We start from the raw sequence: 21,174 nt of genomic DNA on the forward strand, positions 1-21,174 counted from the left end.
TCAGTGATAAAACATATAGTAAATATACAAAAATATGAGCATGTTTATATTACTTAGCACGTATTCCTAAAATACAACATAACCGTGACCTAATAATGATAGTGAGTGTTGCCATATTTCTGTTTGCAGATGTCTGTAGTGATGATTCTGATGTTTCTGGTAGCCTGGTCCCCATATTCTATTGTCTGCCTGTGGTCATCGTTTGGGGATCCTAAACACATTTCACCAGCAATGGCTATCATAGCTCCGCTCTTTGCCAAGTCTTCAACTTTCTACAATCCTTGCATATATGTAATTGCAAATAAAAAGTAAGTGCCCTTTTATCTTTTTTTTACTATTACATGTCAACTTTTGTTCTTTAGGCTCACATCACATTTAAGGCATCTATTTGATGTATATGTCAGGAAATAATTCTATTGTTTACTGCCAATAAATACCTTAGAGGTATTCCATACAATAATAGTTTCAGTTACATATGTCTCCCATGAGCTACCATAGTAAAGTAAAAATAAAAAAAGAAATAAATAGAATTTTGGGTTTTCCAAGACTTTAGAACTTATGACCTCCAGATAGGTCATCAGTATCTGATTGGTGGGGGTCCGACATCAGGAACCCCCGCCGATCAGATGTTTGAGAAGGCAGACTTGACTGTCCAAAACGCATGTGAGTGCCCTCCTCTGACCACTGATGACAGCACAGATGCACTACATCCAACTCTTTCTGAGAGTTACTCTATGGACTATCCTACTTCCTGAGTTCGTTAACTGAACAAAAGATGTACACCTTCATCTAGTAGGCACAGTGAACACTTAAACAATGTTCTCACTGCCACTGACTTGCTCACTGGCTCCATGGCTGCAGGGCTTCAGCAGTTTGTTCCCGCCGGGGTCTTCCTTTTCCTGCCTGGTGGTCCTGACAACACGAGTAGCATTGCTCCTTCCATGCAGGCTGAGCCCTGCTTTCTGTCAGCAATGCTCTTCTTTGCCTGTAGGTTGCGTGCATGTGTGCTCCCTCTGGCTTTGAAAGGGCCAGCACACAAGTACCCTAACCCTAATGGCTGGTTACCTTGAGGTACTGTAGGCACCTTCTCCTGTGGGAAGGTGCTGAGCATTAGGTTCTAGTTTAATTTGCCTGTTCTTTGGACCTGATCTCCAACTGTTCTCTGTTCTGACCCTGAGCTGCCCACCATGACTATGGTTGTTGCCTGTTCCCCCGGTGCTCTGCATCGGTCAGTGGTCACTTGAACAGAGACTACTTCAAAAGGTAGCTGCCTGGTTGTTCCCTGCAGCAAAGTCTAGGTCCCTTTATAGAGGTTAAAGGTGAATACCTGGGGAGCAACTTAGATAATGCCCTTAGGAGTAGCCTCAAGCCAAAGCTATTTAAGTGACACAGTGGATCCACATCCATCAACAGTCCTGAAAAAAAGAAGATGAAAAACAGTACTGTCAGTCACAAAAAGAAAAGTGATGCCTGACAAAAAAAATAAAAATCCGTGAAACAACTGTATGTAAAGAAATGAGCTTGGAACTTTGATCACCACATATAACACCCTCCATCATTGCCATATTGCCATATTCTTTTTTCATTTTCCATTAGTGTAAATGCTTTAGATGCAGATAAACTAATGAGTCCTCTACTTGGTGAAAAAACATCATCATGACCTCAGTCTGTAAAAGACACACTAAAGCTGATATTAGTTAAGCTACTAAAGGCTGCTTAACTAAAAATTCTCCATATGTTGATCTGGAGAATATGGTAGGCATTCACCTTAAAATACTATAAATGGATATGCATACTAAGCCTTAAAACTACCCTCTTTTTCAGGTTCAGGAGAGCAATCATGTCTATGGTTCGGTGCAAGTCACGTCAAGAGGTGACTCTAGACAACCACTTTCCGATGAGCATCTCCCAAAGCACGTTGACAACATAACGCAGCACAAATTTTGGCAAATAATCCAGCTTTTGTACGGACAATAATAGAAGTCTCCTGGAATAATTGTTCATAAAATATGTGAACCCAATGCACTGAGCAGTTTTAATGTTGAGAGATTGGTCGCTCACCCTAAGTGAACGAAGCGATTACTGTTTCTGTCATATATATATTGTCATAAATTTCTACACTAAAAGGTCTTTAGTTAAAAGGGTTTTCTGGGAGTTCAATATTAATGACCTATCCTCAGGATAGGTCATCAATATCTGACTGGTGTGGGTCTTGATATGCTGTGAGGAGGCCGCAGCACTGACCAGAGCATGGCCTCTTCAAAGAGGTTGTCGGCGAGGATGCAGGTAGTCAGAACCCCACCCCACCAAGCATAGGTTTTCTATATTGTATTCCTTTAAGCTGGCAATAGACATTAGATAGCTGTTGGACAAATGTCCAAGAGCTGTCTCCTCCAACCTCCTCATGAACACAAGTGCTCTTGTAATTCAACACGTCTGATCGTTCTGCCCTTCCTGGGATTTTTAGGCTGTTTTATACACATTAGATTTTTGGCTGATCCTGCCAAAATCAGTGACTAAATACATGACTTTGATCAAATACATATTGTCAGATTTAGGACAATAAATGTAAATTCCTAAACTTTTGCATCATCACTATGATAATAAAGACAAGAAGGTAATCTTATACCACATTCAGTAGGACAGCTACATATTCTATACAGGACACTTTTCTTTTGATAATAATAGAATTTCACTTTTTGTTTGCAAAAATGATTTATTAAAATTGGCATTGAATCGGCTCAGCCAGTAATTACTGTAATAAATTGCAAAATGTGTACTCACATTGTGAAAGGTGTAGAAATCCTTAGTGAGTATTAGTCAAACCACTGCAGGACATACTCAACAAGTTAAATTACTAAAATAAAGACCAGTTATGTCTTAGTTTTAATGTGCATTCTGTAAGGTCCTGAACACACAGCGCAGACATGTTTTTCTTTTTTTTTTTTTTCTTAAAACTAGGAGTGAATAATAAAGACAGGATATGTATGTGAAGGAAAGCTAATCTGCCCTTTTTTGTATCCAATCCTAGTATATAATAAAAAAAAAAAATAAAAAAAAATCTAACAGTGCGTTGTATTTGTTTGCATCCCCACTTTGTTTCACTGAAAATCCCATGGAAAAAAACTGCATCACACAGTGAAAAGCTCATAAGTTACCCATGGTAAAAACATGAGTTTTGCTGAAGAACAGAACAGTGCAGAGCTCCCCCTCGTGGTGGATGCAGGTAGACTGCTTTGTAATAGATGAGAAGTAGGAGGTTTATCACTGTATTTATGCCACTTGTCTGGAATCAATACATTGAAAAATATGGTGGTCAGATTGAGCGCCATATTTATGATGTATAAATTCCACTTTACTAACATAGACGTTGTATAAGGTGGGTAATGCATTCTGTATTTCCTGGGTGTGATTGAAGCATACATCCTGGGAAACTGGGTGGGGCAGGGGGGCACATACTAAGTTTTTCTGTCTGGCCCTATGAGATCTGTGTACGCCCCGTGTATAATGTGTGTTGTATGTGTATATATAGTTTTATAATTGAGGTAGGAAAGTGCTGAGTATGGATCTACAAACAAGCCATTAGTAAGTTGCAGACATCCTGGTCTGACAACCTGGCAGAATCAGAAGTGATATCACTATGAATACACAGTGACATTGTCCGTTTTTACAAAGCATGATGGCATTCAGAACCAGGGAACAGAAAAGCATATTCCTTTTCTAGGGGACACCAACAGGTAAGAAACCTAAGCAACTATTACCTTTCCATACTCTGAACACTACAGAATAGTACCTGCCCCCAAACTTCGAACAGAGGCCTAACTTAAATGCAAAATCTTAAGCAGAGCCCTCCAACTATGCTAGGGTACTCGCATTTGGCAGAACTGTTGGAAGATCAGGCACTAGTTCCTATGTATAGCTGCAACCTCTGCATCTCATTTACTGAAATACTGTCTAATGTACAGTCGTGACCAAAAGTTTTGAGAATGACAAAAATATTAGTTTTCACAAAGTTTGCTGCTAAACTGCTTTTAGATCTTTGTTTCAGTTGTTTCTGTGATGTAGTGAAATATAATTACACACACTTCATACGTTTCAAAGGCTTTTATCGACAATTACATGACATTTATGCAAAGAGTCAGTATTTGCAGTGTTGGCCCTTCTTTTTCAGGACCTCTGCAATTCGACTGGGCATGCTCTCAATCAACTCCTGGGCCAATTCCTGACTGATAGCAACCCATTCTTTCATAATCACTTCTTGGAGTTTGTCAGAATTAGTGGGTTTTTGTTTGTCCACCCGCCTCTTGAGGATTGACCACAAGTTCTCAATGGGATTAAGATCTGGGCAGTTTCCAGGCCATGGACCCAAAATGTCAATGTTTTGGTCCCCGAGCCACTTAGTTATCACTTTTGCCTTATGGCACGGTGCTCCATCGTGCTGGAAAATACATTGTTCTTCACCAAACTGCTGTTGGATTGTTGGAAGAAGTTGCTGTTGGAGGGTGTTTTGGTACCATTCTTTATTCATGGCTGTGTTTTTGGGCAAAATTGTGAGTGAGCCCACTCCCTTGGATGAGAAGCAACCCCACACATGAATGGTCTCAGGATGCTTTACTGTTGGCATGACACAGGACTGTGTAATGACCGGCGTCACACACAGGGAGGGAAAAGGGAAAGCCCTGCCCAAGGGAGAGGGAAAGGTGGTGACCCCTGACTCACCTTGCGGCTGGCACCTGACTGCCCTGACGTCCCTAGACGGGTTCCTCACCCGTGCGGCGATCACGTGCCTAAACCCTGGCTTTCCCTAGAATGAGCCCTAGATAGTGAACGGGCCGGTGGGATCGCTAGTCCGCACCACTGACACTAAGAGGGAAACACCAGGGAGAGGACAGACAATACAGACAAACACATACACCCAGGTGGGCGACCACAGCAGACCACAAAGGTCCAACAGGGATCCGGAGGGTAACATTCTGGACCAACTACCAGAGAACGCAGCAACACAGATCCAGAGGGTCAGAATAGAAGTCCAGGCAGGAAGCTCTATATCTGGCAACCAGAGAAGTGTGAGAGGGGAATCTAAGGAGGTTGGGAGTGCTGGACAAGGAACAGCTGAGAAGAAGGAGCTACGGATCCCTGAGTGAGCCAAAAAGGGTTGCAAAGCAAACTCAGAAAGCTACCATAAGGAAACAGCCCTATCTTACATAGAGCGCGCAGCCAACCGCTGCGACTTCCTGACCCCGGGTATAAAGGAGTCAGGCATGGTTCTTGACACCCTCGTGACAGTACCCCCCTCTCTCAGGACCAGGTCTCTCAGGATGAGAGGCATGAAAAGCCCGAACTAGCCTGTCGGCGTTTACCTCAGACGCAGGAACCCACATTCTTTCCTCGGGACCGTAACCTCTCCAATGCACCAGATATTGAAGAGAGCGGCGGACCCGACGAGAATTAACAATTTTGGATATCTGAAATTCTAGATTACCATCCACAACCACAGGAGGGGGTGGCAGCGGTGACGGTTCTAGAGGTGGAACATATTTCTTGAGTAAAGACTTATGAAAGACGTTATGGATTTTAAAAGTCTGAGGTAGCTCCAGTCGAAAAGCCACGGGGTTGATGATGGCTACAATTTTGTAAGGACCATTGAACCTAGGACCCAGTTTCCAAGAGGGAACCTTTAATTTAATATTCCTAGTAGACAACCACACATAGTCATTCACTCCTAGGTCCAGACCTGGCGACCGTCTCTTATCAGCCATGCATTTGTATTTACCTCCCATATTTTTCAAGTTAGCTTGCACCTTCTGCCATACCGATGAAAGAGATGACGAAAACCTTTCCTCTTCGGGAACCCCAGAAGACCCCCCCTCATTGAAAGTACAGAATTGGGGATGAAAACCATATGCACCAAGAAATGGTGACTTGCCAGTGGATTCCTGACGACGATTATTTATGGCAAACTCAGCTAACGGTAAATATGATGACCACAACTCTTGGTTTTCAGACACAAAACATCTTAGATATGTCTCCAGGTTTTGGTTGGTGCGCTCAGTCTGTCCATTCGACTGAGGATGGAAAGCTGAGGAAAAGGACAAGTGTACCCCCAAACGGGAACAAAAAGCTTTCCAAAATTTAGAAATAAACTGGGTACCCCGATCCGAAACAACATCGGAAGGGACCCCGTGAAGCTTCACGATTTCACTGATGAATACCTGATCAAGAGTCTTAGCATTAGGTAGTGCGGGTAACGCAATGAAGTGTACCATTTTGCTAAACCTGTCCACTACTACCAAAATAACTGTTTTACCCGCAGACAAAGGCAAGTCAGTGATAAAATCCATTGACAGATGTGTCCATGGTCTATTGGGAATGGCGAGTGGTAATAGAGACCCTGCAGGACGTGTATGTGAAACTTTTGCGCGCGCACAGGTAGAACAAGAAGACACAAAATCCAATACATCCTGACGCAACCTTGGCCACCAAAAACGACGAGACAATAGCTCCAAGGTTGCTTTACTACCCGGGTGCCCAGCAAGTGCCGAATTATGATGTTCCTTTAATAATTCGAAACGCAGGTTCAACGGTACAAACAATTTCTCTGAGGGGCAAGAGACCGGGGCGTCCCCCTGGGCCTCTAACACCTTCCCCTCCAGAGCAGAGTGTACCGCAGAAACAACCACTCCTCTTTGAAGAATGGGTACCGGATCACTCACATTACCCCCTCCAGGGAAACAACGAGATAGTGCATCAGCCTTGGTATTCTTTGCCCCAGGACGATAGGTAATAACAAAGTTGAACCTGGTAAAAAATAGCGACCACCTAGCTTGTCTAGGGGTGAGACGCTTAGCTGATTCGAGGTACAGAAGATTTTTGTGGTCCATAATCACAGTGACGGGGTGGACTGCCCCCTCTAAAAAGTGACGCCATTCTTCAAACGCTAGTTTAATAGCTAATAGTTCCCTATTGCCAATATCGTAGTTCTTTTCTGCTGCAGATCGTTTTTTAGAAAAGAAAGCACAAGGACGCCATTTGCCAGGAAACGGACCCTGAGACAGCACCGCCCCCACTCCCACCTCTGACGCATCGACTTCAACAATAAAAGGCTGAGAGACATCAGGTTGGACTAGTACAGGTGCCGAGGTAAACCTCTCTTTTAGAGAGGAAAAAGCAACTTTAGCGGCGTCAGACCATTTAGAAAAATCAGTCCCCTTCCTAGTCATGTCAGTAAGGGGTTTTACAATAACTGAATAATTTTTAATGAATTTCCTATAGAAATTTGCGAAGCCCAAGAACCGTTGCAGTGCTTTGAGGTTCTCAGGAAGATCCCAATCTAAAATTGCCTGGACCTTCCTAGGATCCATTCGGAAACCTGAAGCAGATAAAAAATAACCTAGGAATTGTATCTCCTGAACGGCGAAGACACATTTTTCAATTTTAGCATATAATTTATTCGTTCGTAGGACCTGTCTGACATGCACCTCATGTGTTTTCAGATCAGACGAATAAATTAAAATATCATCTAGGTATATTACCACAAACCTGCCGATTAGATGACTAAAAATGTCATTAACGAAATGTTGAAAGACGGCAGGGGCATTGGTCAGACCGAAAGGCATAACTAGATTTTCATAATGCCCCTCAGGGGTGTTAAAAGCTGTCTTCCACTCATCCCCCTCCTTGATACGAATCAGATTGTAGGCCCCCCTAATATCAAGTTTGGAGAACCACCTAGCACCCGCAATCTGGTTAAACAGGTCAGGAATGAGAGGAAGAGGGTATGGGTCTCGGATGGTTATCCGATTTAATTCGCGAAAATCTAGGCAAGGACGCAGGACCCCATCTTTCTTTTTAACGAAGAAAAACCCTGCAGCCACAGGTGAAGAAGAGGGTCTGATGTGTCCCTTAGCCAAGCTCTCGGAGATATAATCTTTCATGGCTTGTCTCTCTGGACCCGAAAGATTATATAACCTGGTCTTGGGTAATTTTGCGCCGGGAATAAGGTTAACCGGGCAATCATAAGGACGGTGAGGTGGTAACTTCTGACAACCCTTTTCAGAAAAAACGTCCTCAAAATCCGAAATAAATGTAGGTAGGGTAGTTATGGAGGCAACTAAGCAATTGCTATTTAAGCAATTTTCTCTGCACTGCTCACTCCACTCCGATATCTCCCTGGCCTGCCAATCCACCACTGGATTGTGCGCTACCAACCAGGGAAGGCCCAGCACTACCGGAGTGGGAAGCCCCTCCAGAACATAACATGAAAGCATCTCGTTATGGTGGTCCCCTACCCGAAGGTGTAAATTATGAACAATGTAGGTGAGGTTTCTCTGAGACAGAGGAGCAGAATCAATAGCGAATATGGAAATAGGTCTCTGTAGCGTACAGAGAGACAAACCCATAGTGCGGGCAAAATGGGCATCTATCAAATTTACCCCTGCTCCACTGTCTAGAACGAAAGAAATTGTCTCCGTCTTAACACCAAAAACAATAACCGCTGGCAACACAAATTGCGATGTACGTATGGAGGAAACATATACCCCCCGGCTGACATCCTTAACCCTTTCGGATAACCCAGAGCAGAACTGACTCCTGAGAGCCGGGTCGTTCCATTGGGTATCCGTAGCCCACCTACGGAAGTCAGAGCAATATTCCTCTACCGGCCGCTCTCCATGTAGGAGTCTCCGTAATCTTGATTCAGCCAGTGCGACTCGGTCAGGGTCGTCATATATGAGACCCAAGGCCCCGAAAAACTCATCCACTGACCGAAGAGCCTGGCAATCAGTGGGTAAAGAAAACGCCCAGGACTGCGGGTCCCCCTGCAGCAGGGAAATAACAACCCCCACCCGCTGTTCTTCATTACCAGAGGAGTAAGGGCGCAGTTTAAAATATAATTTACAGGCCTCACGGAATGTCAAAAACTTGTCCCTTCCCCCAGAAAATCTGTCAGGGAGAGGGACCTTGGGTTCCGCAACAACCTTTTTTTACCAGTAGCAACCGCTGGGCTTGCGGTCAGTTGTAATTGCTGCTGTTGCTGGAGGACCGACGCCTTCAATCCTGCCACCTCCAAAGACAGGCCATGAAATTGTTTGGACAGAGCAGCAATTTGATCCATACTGGATTCTAAGTAGGTAAAAAAAAAAAAATTTTTTTTTTTTTTTTTTTACCTACACAAAATAAGGGCCAGATATAATGTAATGACCGGCGTCACACACAGGGAGGGAAAAGGGAAAGCCCTGCCCAAGGGAGAGGGAAAGGTGGTGACCCCTGACTCACCTTGCGGCTGGCACCTGACTGCCCTGACGTCCCTAGACGGGTTCCTCACCCGTGCGGCGATCACGTGCCTAAACCCTGGCTTTCCCTAGAATGAGCCCAAGATAGTGAACGGGCCGGTGGGATCGCTAGTCCGCACCACTGACACTAAGAGGGAAACACCAGGAGAGGACAGACAATACAGACAAACACATAGACCCAGGTGGGCGACCACAGCAGACCACAAAGGTCCAACAGGGATCCGGAGGGTAACATTCTGGACCAACTACCAGAGAACGCAGCAACACAGATTCAGAGGGTCAGAATAGAAGTCCAGGCAGGAAGCTCTATATCTGGCAACCAGAGAAGTGTGAGAGGGGAATATAAGGAGGTTGGGAGTGCTGGACAAGGAACAGCTGAGGAAAAGGAGCTACGGATCCCTGAGTGAACCAAAAAGGGTTGCAAAGCAAATTCAGAAAGCTACCATAAGGAAACAGCCCTATCTTGCATAGAGCGCGCAGCCAACCGCTGCGACTTCCTGACCCCGGGTATAACGGAGTCAGGCGTGGTTCTTGATATTTTACATTTAGTCGTGAGACTATTGGCTGCCTACTCTTGACGTGCGCTTTTTTATTTTGTGATCTTATTTATTTTAAAATAAAAAAGCGCACGTCAAGAGTAGGCAGCCAATAGTCTCACGACTAAATGTAAAATATCATAATAAGTGCCTCTACGTACGCTGGGTATACACCAATGTAATATTGAGGCGTGGTTCTTGACACCCTCTTGACAGACTGATGGTAGCGCTCACCTTTTCTTCTCCGGACAAGCCTTTTTTCCAGATGCCCCAAACAATCGGAAAGAGGCTTCATCGGAGAATATGACTTTGCCCCAGTCCTCAGCAGTCCATTCACCATACTTTCTGCAGAAGATCAATCTGTCCCTGATGTTATTTATGGAGAGAAGTGGCTTCTTTGCTGCCCTTCTTGACACCAGGCCATCTTCCAAAAGTCTTCGCCTCACTGTACGTGCAGATGCGCTCACACCTGCCTGCTGCCATTCCTGAGCAAGCTCTGCACTGGTGGCACTCCGATCCCGCAGCTGAATCCTCTTTAGGAGACGATCCGGGCGCTTGCTGGACTTTCTTGGACGCCCTGAAGCCTTCTTAACAAGAACTTTCCTTGAAGTTCTTGATGATCCTATAAATTGTTGATTGAGGTGCAATCTTAGTAGCCACAATATCCTTGCCTGTGAAGCCATTTTTATGCAACGCAATGATGGCTGCACGCGTTTCTTTGCAGGTCACCATGGTTAACAATGGAAGAACAATGATTTCAAGCATCACCCTCCTTTTAACATGTCAAGTCTGCCATTTTAACCCAATCCGCCTGACATAATGATCTCCAGCCTTGTGCTCGTCAACATTCTCACCTGAGTTAACAAGACAATTACTGAAATGATCTCAGCAGGTCCTTTAATGACAGCAATGAAATGCAGTGGAAAGTTTTTTTTTGGGATTAAGTTAATTTTTATGGCAAAGAAGGACTATGCAATTCATCTGGTCACTCTTCATAACATTCTGAAGTATATGCAAATTGCTATTATAAAAACTTAAGCAGCAACTTTTCCAATTTCCAATATTTATTTAATTCTCAAAACTTTTGGCCACGACTGTACACAATGATAAACAGCCAAAATGAAGTAGCAGCACAGGAATGATAGACGTAGTGATGTCACAGTGTAGGGATTATATGCACAGTGATGTCGCTGTAGAGGATAACACAAAGTGATGTCACAAAACTAAGAAAAAAAATGATGTCACAGTACATAGATAATAAGCACTGAAGTCATGGGAAAGGATTACTGCACACAGTAATGTCACAGTACATAGATAATAAGCACTGAAGTCATGGGAAAGGATTACTACACACAGTAATGTCACAGTACATAGATAATAAGCACTGAAGTCATGGGAAAGGTATATTACACAGTGATGTCACAGTACATAGATAATAAGCACTGAAGTCATGGGAAAGGGTTATTACACACAGTGATGTCACAGTACATAGATAATAAGCACTGAAGTCATGGGAAAGGGTTATTACACACAGTGATGTCACAGTACATAGATAATAAGCACTGAAGTCATGGGAAAGGCATATTACACAGTGATGTCACAGTACATAGATAATAAGCACTGAAGTCATGGGAAAGTTATATTACACACAGTGATGTCATAGTACATAGATAAAAAGCACTGAAGTCATAGGAAAGGTATATTACACAGTGATGTCACAGTACATAGATAATAAGCATTGAAGTCATGGGAAAGGTATATTACACACAGTGATGTCACAGTACATAGATAATAAGCACTGAAGTCATGAGAAAGGTATATTACACACAGTGATGTCATAGTACATAGATAATAAGCACTGAAGTCATGGGAAAGTTATATTACACACAGTGATGTCACAGTACATAGATAATAAGCACTGAAGTTATGGGAAAGGTATATTACACACAGTGATGTCACAGTACATAGATAATAAGCACTGAAGTCAGGGGAAAGGTATATTACACACAGTGATGTCACAGTACATAGATAATAAGCACTGAAGTCAGGGGAAAGGTATATTACACAGTGATGTCACAGTACATAGATAATAAGCACTGAAGTTATGGGAAAGGCATATTACACAGTGATGTCACAGTACATAGATAATAAGCACTGAAGTTATAGGAAAGGTATATTACACACAGTGATGTCACAGTACATAGATAATAAGCACCGAAGTTAGGGGAAAGGTATTTTACACACAGTGATGTCACAGTACATAGATAATAAGCACTGAAGTTATGGGAAAGGGTTATTACACAGTGATGTCACAGCACATAGATAATAAGCATTGAAGTCATGGGAAAGGTATATTACACACAGTGATGTCACAGTACATAGATAATAAGCACTGAAGTCATGGGAAAGGTATATTACACACAGTGATGTCACAGTACATAGATAATAAGCACCGAAGTCATGGGAAAGGTATATTACACACAGTGATGTCACAGTACATAGATAATAAGCACTGAAGTCATGGGAAAGTTATATTACACAGTGATGTCACAGTACATAGATAATAAGCACTGAAGTCAGGGGAAAGGTATATTACACACAGTGATGTCACAGTACATAGATAATAAGCACTGAAGTTATGGGAAAGGTATTTTACACACAGTGATGTCACAGTACATAGATAATAAGCACCGAAGTCATGGGAAAGGTATATTACACACAGTGATGTCACAGTACATAGATAATAAGCACTGAAGTTATGGGAAAGGCATATTACACACAGTGATGTCACAGTACATAGATAATAAGCACTGAAGTCAGGGGAAAGGTATTTTACACACAGTGATGTCACAGTACATAGATAATAAGCACTGAAGTTATGGGAAAGGCATATTACACAGTGATGTCACAGTACATAGATAATAAGCACTGAAGTCAGGGGAAAGGTATTTTACACACAGTGATGTCACAGTACATAGATAATAAGCACTGAAGTTATGGGAAAGGTATATTACACAGTGATGTCACAGTACATAGATAATAAGCACTGAAGTTATGGGAAAGGCATATTACACAGTGATGTCACAGTACATAGATAATAAGCATTGAAGTCATGGGAAAGGTATATTACACACAGTGATGTCACAGTACATAGATAATAAGCACCGAAGTTAGGGGAAAGTTATATTACACACAGTGATGTCACAGTACATAGACAATAAGCACTGAAGTCATGGGAAAGGTATATTACACACAGTGATGTCACAGTACATAGATAATAAGCACTGAAGTCATGGGAAAGGTATATTACACACAGTGATGTCACAGTACATAGATAATAAGCACTGAAGTTATGGGAAAGGCATATTACACAGTGATGTCACAGTACATAGATAATAAGCATTGAAGTCATGGGAAAGGTATATTACACACAGTGATGTCACAGTACATAGATAATAAGCACCGAAGTTAGGGGAAAGTTATATTACACACAGTGATGTCACAGTACATAGACAATAAGCACTGAAGTCATGGGAAAGGTATATTACACACAGTGATGTCACAGTACATAGATAATAAGCACTGAAGTCATGGGAAAGGTATATTACACACAGTGATGTCACAGTACATAGATAATAAGCACTGAAGTTATGGGAAAGGTATATTACACACAGTGATGTCATAGTACATAGATAATAAGCACTGAAGTCATGGGAAAGGGTTATTACACACAGTGATAACAGTACATAGATAATAGGCACTGAAGTCATGGGAAAGGTATATTACACACAGTGATGTCACAGTACATAGATAATAAGCACTGAAGTCACGGGAAAGGTATATTACACAGTGATGTCACAGTATGTGGCTTCTTCCCCAATCCTAATTCATATAAGCATGCACTCTTGGCCATCACAGTGGTCCCTCATCAGCTGGATGGCAGCATGTTGCAGACCATTATTTTTATAATATAAATATTTTTGCACTTTCACTTCCACAAACATTAAAGCAAATAAACTATAGTCATTTTATAGCTCTTTATTATTACATGTAGCAGCAATTGATTATTTGTATTTTAGTACCTGATATTCGGACCCAGGGATGAGTACGACTAGTGCTGTACAAATATTCCTGGTATGCGATATGTGAAGGCAGCCATGAATTATGGCAACTACACAAACAGCGAGGATATATCACGTGAAATGAGATGTTTACAGAAACCTGCAGAGCTGACACGTCTTTGCGAACTGGTGGAACATGGTGGTTGGATGTGAAAAGGATTAATCATATTCTAACTTTCTAGCCTTGTTCTTATGTAATCAAGGGGCAATATATTTACAATGTACCTAACCTTTTAAAAATGTTATTTATTTTTTCACATTTTACTTTCAAAATAGCAGAAGTTCAGGTGTCTACAGCGCCTTGGAATCCATACACTCGTACACTGCTGACATATCACTGGTGTATGGGAGTACGGATTCCACTGTGGAACGCTGTACTGGTAGGAGCACACAGCGCTGCTCCTGCCTCTGCCCGTCCTGCTCTGCTAAAGCCTGGCACAGCATGTCCGATGCGTTATGCCAGGCTGGAGCCGCAATGTGCTATGCAGAGGTCCAGCCTGTGCTCACTTTGCTCTGCTAAAAGCTCTGCATACCACATTGGGCGTGCTGTGCCAGGCTTCAGCGTAGAGGAGCAGGCCCAGGCAGAGACAATGATGTGTGATCCTGCCACTACAGCGCTCACTTAATAAAATTGTTCAAAAGGTTAGGTACACTTTAAATGTATGTGTAATTGCAAAAATTGTAAAAACACAGGACACTATTCTATATGTGTCCAGTCAGAGTTGTCGGCTCCTGGGGGCCCCACTGCCACTGGCGTAGCTATAGGGGTCACAGTTGTGACTGGCCTCTAAGCCACAGTGGCACTGCATTTTTCACTTTATAAGATGCAGTGCGTCTTATAAAGTGAACACTAGTGGTTTCCATTTCGCTAGTGTGCAGGAGGCGGGAGGTGAAGCGATGTATGTCCCTCCTCCCTGGTCTCCTCTGGGCTACATTTCACTGTGCTGACTGCCTACAATGTCAGGACGTAGTGCATGAACCCAGAGAAGTTGAGGGAGTGCGACTGCAGCGGAACGCTGGACTAAGAGGGTGGTGGTGAAGTCTGATCTGAGGTCTGATACTTGGGGGGTCTGACATGGAGGTCTAATGGGGGTCTGATCTGAGGTCTGATATGGGAGCCCCGCCTTATACGGAGTCCTAATCTGAGGTCTTACATGGAGATCTAAAGGGGGTCTCATATGGGGAGTGTGTCTGACATGGAGTCCTGATCTGAGGTCTGAAATGGGGGTCTCACATTGAGGTCTAAAGTGGGTCTGATCTGAGGTCTGATATGGGGGGTCTGACATGAAGGTCTGATGGGGGATCTCTTGAGGTTTGATATGGGGATCGGATCTGAGGATCTTTAATAGGGGGCACCTTGACCTGGCCGGCATTGACTGTCAAGTATACTTCATCTGTAAGCGATGTCACGTCTGTATATGAATGAGCCTCAGAATCTCATGTGAACCTCATGGCTGTATACATAAAGTATATGTTGTTTGAACAGCTATGTCCCCTGATTGTACACATGCACACTTGGCAGAGCAAGCATGTTTATTTCAATAGGTAGAGGTGAAGAAGCACTTGCCATATACCTCTGATAGCAGCTTATCTGTCATGGGAAGAAAGGATCAAACATGTTGAAATCCCTTTTTCCACTATTATCTACTGACTGTCCCCCAACAGGAGGGCCCCATACACATAAGATTGTAGGATGATTCTGTTTACTTTAATCTTTTGTGTATGGCCAGCTATATAAGTCAACAGATTAACCAGTTCAAGACTGGGCCCTTCCTGACCAGACATATTTTCATGTTTTTGTTAGTGCATGGCACTTCAAAAGCCATTATGTTTGTGTCTGAGTCTGCTAAGACCCAGCAGCTCATACAGTCACCCGGTCATTACAAGTTTACTAGGACCAAAGCAGGAATCAACATTGCTACTGCCTGATTTGAATACATAATGCTCATTAAACACTGTGCATACAGCAATGGGGAAGGCAGGAAACGCAAAAATAAATAAATCTCTGCCTTCTTTCTGGGAATAATAGCTGTTACTGACAACCCGCTCCCTGCTCCTGCAGCTGCACAATCTTCGTGCAGCTGCCATGTTTGTGAGGACGTCCAGAAACATTTTTGTAGAGATAAACCCTGACTGTCCAGACTGTCCATGGGTGGTCCTGAACTGATTAATATTATGCATATTATTTTGGATCAAAGATTGTGCCCTACGTCTCACTTTTTCGATCTTGTTCACATCAACAAAATTTAGGCTTATTTCACACATTATTTTTTGTATGCATTTTTTTGTGGTAAAAAATGCAGTGTTTTTGTTTTGTTTTTTACAGTTTTTTTTCATAAATTTTTCAAATTTTTAAACTCCCTTTTTCAGGTGATATTTACACTCTCTTAGAGATTCCTATGGAAAACATGCCTGAAAATATGTAAAACCTAGAGTATGCGGTGTTTCAAAATGGCAAAAATACAAACATTACAAAAATCATCATGCAAAAACAAGAACGCTTTGTCTGTAGTAAATTTCATCATTCACTATAGATTTTAAAACTAATATCTTACCCTGTACCCCCCCCTAAAAACACAGTTCAAATAAACTGTGTATGAAATCAGCCTATTTCTTCTAAATACTTACCTATTGCTCACACTATACACACACATAAAATCACTTGAGGTAGGAGTGCAGCTGCCCCCTGGTGGGGCACACCTGGTCTAAAACTTGTGCAGGCATACTGGTGGTCAAGGTTCCTTTAGGGGCTGGACTGCATTGGGGCTTATAAAAAAAAAAAAGGTAACAAATTAAAATTTGCTACACTAACCTAAAGGGGTTGTCCCAAATAATATTCTACAGTTTTCAAACCAGCACCTGGATATGTATACCTTTGTTATTCAATGGAATCTATCTGTATAAGCCCACCTATTGCTTTTCTAATTTCTCTGTCCAGCTCACTGAGATGGAAACACATGCTCAGTTCCATCCTTCAACTGGTACCAGCTGCAGCAGAAAGGACACACCCCTGAGAAAGGACACGTCCCCTGAGCTGCCCTCTAGAAATAAATCCAGCAGAGAAATTTGAGCAATGAATGAGGAGATCTCTGGATCCATGTGAGGCACAGGGCTGGATCTAGATTTGTTAGAAAGAGATTGTCATGTAATAGATAATGTGTTTTCATTTTTTACATTACTCGTGGAATAACCCTTTTACGTCCTTATATTGTCTGGGAGTTGGGTCATCAATATGTGGTTTGAAAACAAATATTTCAATATTTCAAATCTGACTATGAGAAAAAGGGTCCTGATTGTTGAAAGCCAAGAATCTGTTGCTTTGCATAAAATAAAACCTGGTGTGCAGCTTTATGTAGTCACAATGGTTTATTGCTTGGAAGAAGTCACTGCACACGTTCAAGGGCAAGGTCTGCATTAGTACCAGGCAGACTTAAACAGATGCCAGGGCCCACAGAGCTTGGGTAAAGGGGGCCTTGTATTCTGGGTAGACATACTCCACAAATGTCTCACAGGAGGGGAATACGTAGAATCCTTCACACAAGGAGCCACTAATAACCTGGACTGGTCCTGTTTGAGTTTGTTTTAATCCCTATAATCATGCATGTGGCATATGCAGGTACCTACCTCTATGAAGATACTTTTTACAATTACATCAATGTAATCAGTCCATGTGTCATTCATCGGTGTAGGATGTACTCGATGGAATGACACTCCACAGTTATGTATGCACGGCGTGACCCTGCAGTCCTCCGGAGAACACATTTGAAGGTTAAGTAACTCCAGATCTCTGCTAATCTCATGTAATCTCCTATTACTAAATGAGGGTGTACCTTCCCAGCATCATTCCTCTGAAGGCTCCTTGCATGGCTTGGACAATGAAGTCTCAACATTGGGTGACTTCTTCCTAATTGAACAGAAGCCATGATTTTCTATATATTCTTTTATTTTTCAGTACAGATTTTTGCCAAACTTGAGGCATTCTGCCCTTCACAGTGCACTTGTATTTTTCATGGGAGGAGTGATGGAACTGGGGCAAAGTAAGTACATTATAGGTAAATGAACAGCACAAATAAGATATATAAATAGATAATAAATATATATATATATAAATAGATAGAGATATTAGATGATACATAGATATATAGATGTTGGATAGATAGATATGAGATAGATGTGAGATATAGAGATAGATAGATAGATAGATAGATAGATAGATAGATAGATAATAGATATATATATAGATAGATAGATAGATAATAGATATATAAATAGATAGAGATATTAGATGATAGATAGATAGATATATAGATGATAGAGAGATAGATATGAGATATAGAGATAGATAGATAGATAGATAATAGATAGATAGATAGATAAATAGATAGATATGAGATAGATAGATAGATAGATAGATAGATAGATAGATAGATGATAGATAGATAGATAGATATGAGATAGATGTGAGATCTAGAGATAGATAGATAATAGATAGATAATAGATAGAGATATGAAGTTTTCAGACAGGTGAATAATATGTGCAGCTTTGCTTATATGCAGAGAACATGTGATTTCATTTTGTTATAGGACATTGTAAATTCATAGGGATCCACCAACAATTTAAATTGTGTGGCAGTGGTGGACCCTAATAGTTGCTGTTGAAGAAAGAGTAAAGCAAGACCTCAGAAGTATAGTGTAGGGATGGTTCAGAAGTATAGTGTAGGGATGGTTATGTGCAATATGCCTCTGAAGTTTATGTATGCAATTAAAATATCTCCCTAAAGCTACTTAATGCACTGATTTGCTTAAAGGGTTAATACAAGTTTTTTTTCTCTCCAACAAACAGTGTCACATCTGTTCACAGGTTATGTGTGGTATAACAGTTCAGTCCCTTTTTACATCAATGGAGCTGCGCTGACACCAGCCATGGACAGGTGTTTTTGGTAGAGAGCAGCCATGTTTTTCTTTAATTCCGGATACCCTTTTAGGCATACATTAGATTTCTAATACTGAATTTTTAACAAACCTGCTTTACATCCCTTTCCTGACATCCACCAGACAAGTATGACACGGTCGGGAAGTCAGCTACAACATATATTGTAGCTAACACTATGCTGCTGCAACCAGGATCGGCGATAGGAGACATTCAAGCCATTCGACTCTTTACATGAGGAAGTTGTCAGCGACAGTGTCATCTGAGTGGTTAGAGGGGTTACCCCCACCTTCTACACCTTGATGTAACCGAAGGATGTTGAAGGGTTGTTATGGCAGTTGGGAGCCTAAGTTTCCCCAGGTGTGCCACCTTAGTACACCAGAAGCAGGTCCTAATAAGATGCATGTCAGCATTACACTGACAGGCGTAATACACTGCAAAACAGAAGTATTGTAATGTATTATACCGGCAAAGTGATCACATGGGCCAGTCCCCTAGTTAAAAAATATTTTAATATTTTAAAAAAGCAATGGATTGAAAGGAATGAAAAGTGATCCCCCAGTGATATAACTGGAAATGACTGGGCCCCACAGCAAATTTTTGAAAGGGGCCCCCCCACCCTAGAAAATTCTAAGCAACCCTCTCCTCCAGTGCAACCCCCACTCATGTAGATAGTTAAGATCACACTCTCAGACGAGGCCCGGCAGTGGCTCAGTCCATTTCCTACTGTGTTACTGTATATAATGTCATTTAATAATACTGTTGAGGGGGCCCTGATAATAAAATCTTATAGTCCTTCTCCTGGGTGGGCCCCTTCTGAGTTTGGGCCCCAAAGCAGCCGCTTCCCCTGCTTCCCCTATAGCTACTGAAAGTGATACCACTGAAAACATCAACTCATCTTGCAAAAAAATAACTCTCAACTCAGTTGACAGAAAACTAAAAACTAGCAACTTTAAAATTAAAAAAACTTTTATTTTTTAACTGTTTAACTACCTGTTGACTTTCAGATGTGTGCAAATGTTATCTACCCAACATCATTGTCTTTTTTTTTGCTATATCAGGTCTGTTTTGTGCAATGATCCTGACATGGTTGACCTTCCCGTCAACGTTCCAGTGGACACTGTTAAACTTCGGGTTGAAAAAACTGTTATCCGTAGAATACCTACTGAAGCCTTCTATTACCTGGTCGATCTGAAATATCTTTGGGTCACCTACAACAGTATTACTAGCATTGACTCAAGCAGCTTTTACAATCTGAAGCAGCTGCATGAATTACGTCTAGATGGAAATTTGATATCAATTTTTCCATGGGAATCTTTATTGGAGATGCCTCGATTGCGGACCCTGGACCTACATAACAATAAGATAGCAACTATCCCAGCTGAGGCAGCGCGCTACCTAAAGAACATCACATACCTGGACATCTCCAGCAACAAGCTCACCACTCTGCCTTCTGATCTTTTGGATATCTGGCCTCCATTCTCTGACCCAGCATTAAAGGGTACAGAGCAACTTTACCCAAGAATCATCCTAGGTAAAGCCCTAAAAATGCACTTCATGAAATGTGCATTGTTTTATTTTAAATACCAAATAGTTCCTTAGGCTTTTCCCATCTAGGTGTTTATGGCATACCCACAGGATCCCCTGATGCCCATCCAAACGCTGCTATAAATGGAGTACTGACAGAGTAGGCTAGGTTTTCTCATTCACTACTAGTGGAGTTCTGAAAAAAGCCAAGCATGTTTTTTCACCTATTCTCAGAACTTTCATAGAAGTGAATGGAGAGAACCTACCATGCGTGGCCACCTCTTAATTCACAGCAGCCGCAATATGGGAATTGGGGAACCCCCTTACTCTAATTTGAGATAATCTTCAGTGATTTTAACACTTTCTGTGAAAAAATTGAATATATTTTAAATCCTTCCTGCTGCAGCAATTTTTCATTTTTTATTCTCCCGCCTTCCAAGTGCCATAAACCTTTATATTTCCCATGCACATATCCATATGTTGTACTTTATAAGGCACCATTTAATATTCCAAACGAATATTAATATGGTGGAATTGGGAAAAATGCAATTGTGCCATTGCTACGGGTCAATATGATTACAGCGAGCGATGAGCGAATCGACTTTGGATGAAACATCCGAAGTCTATTCTGATAAAACTTAGTTTGAATACTGTACGGAATGAGCGCTCCGTACAGTATTAGAATGTATTGGCTCAAATGAGCCAAAGTTATTAATTCGCAAAGTCTTGCGAGACTTCAGGTAATAACTTTAAAAATTAATTTCTACTGT

At 41.8% G+C, this 21,174-nt stretch overlaps 2 protein-coding genes across 2 annotated transcripts in view; both read left to right on the forward strand.

Moving 5' to 3' along the window:
- RRH (retinal pigment epithelium-derived rhodopsin homolog) overlaps nucleotides 1-1,930 on the forward strand; it is a 40,117-nt gene extending 38,187 nt beyond the window's left edge. The window contains exons 7-8 of the mRNA XM_040419873.1: nucleotides 130-308; nucleotides 1,825-1,930. Coding sequence (XP_040275807.1) covers nucleotides 130-308; nucleotides 1,825-1,930 — 285 coding nt within the window. The remainder of the gene's footprint in view (nucleotides 1-129; nucleotides 309-1,824) is intronic.
- A 1,241-nt stretch (nucleotides 1,931-3,171) lies between these two features.
- LRIT3 (leucine rich repeat, Ig-like and transmembrane domains 3) overlaps nucleotides 3,172-21,174 on the forward strand; it is a 44,790-nt gene continuing 26,787 nt past the window's right edge. Inside the window, exons 1-3 of the mRNA XM_040419874.1 lie at nucleotides 3,172-3,226; nucleotides 17,900-17,984; nucleotides 19,939-20,411. Of these exons, the coding sequence (XP_040275808.1) occupies nucleotides 3,172-3,226; nucleotides 17,900-17,984; nucleotides 19,939-20,411 (613 nt within the window). The remainder of the gene's footprint in view (nucleotides 3,227-17,899; nucleotides 17,985-19,938; nucleotides 20,412-21,174) is intronic.

This window comes from Bufo bufo, chromosome 2, assembly GCF_905171765.1.
Source record: "Bufo bufo chromosome 2, aBufBuf1.1, whole genome shotgun sequence".
Taxonomy (NCBI): Eukaryota; Metazoa; Chordata; class Amphibia; order Anura; family Bufonidae; genus Bufo; species Bufo bufo.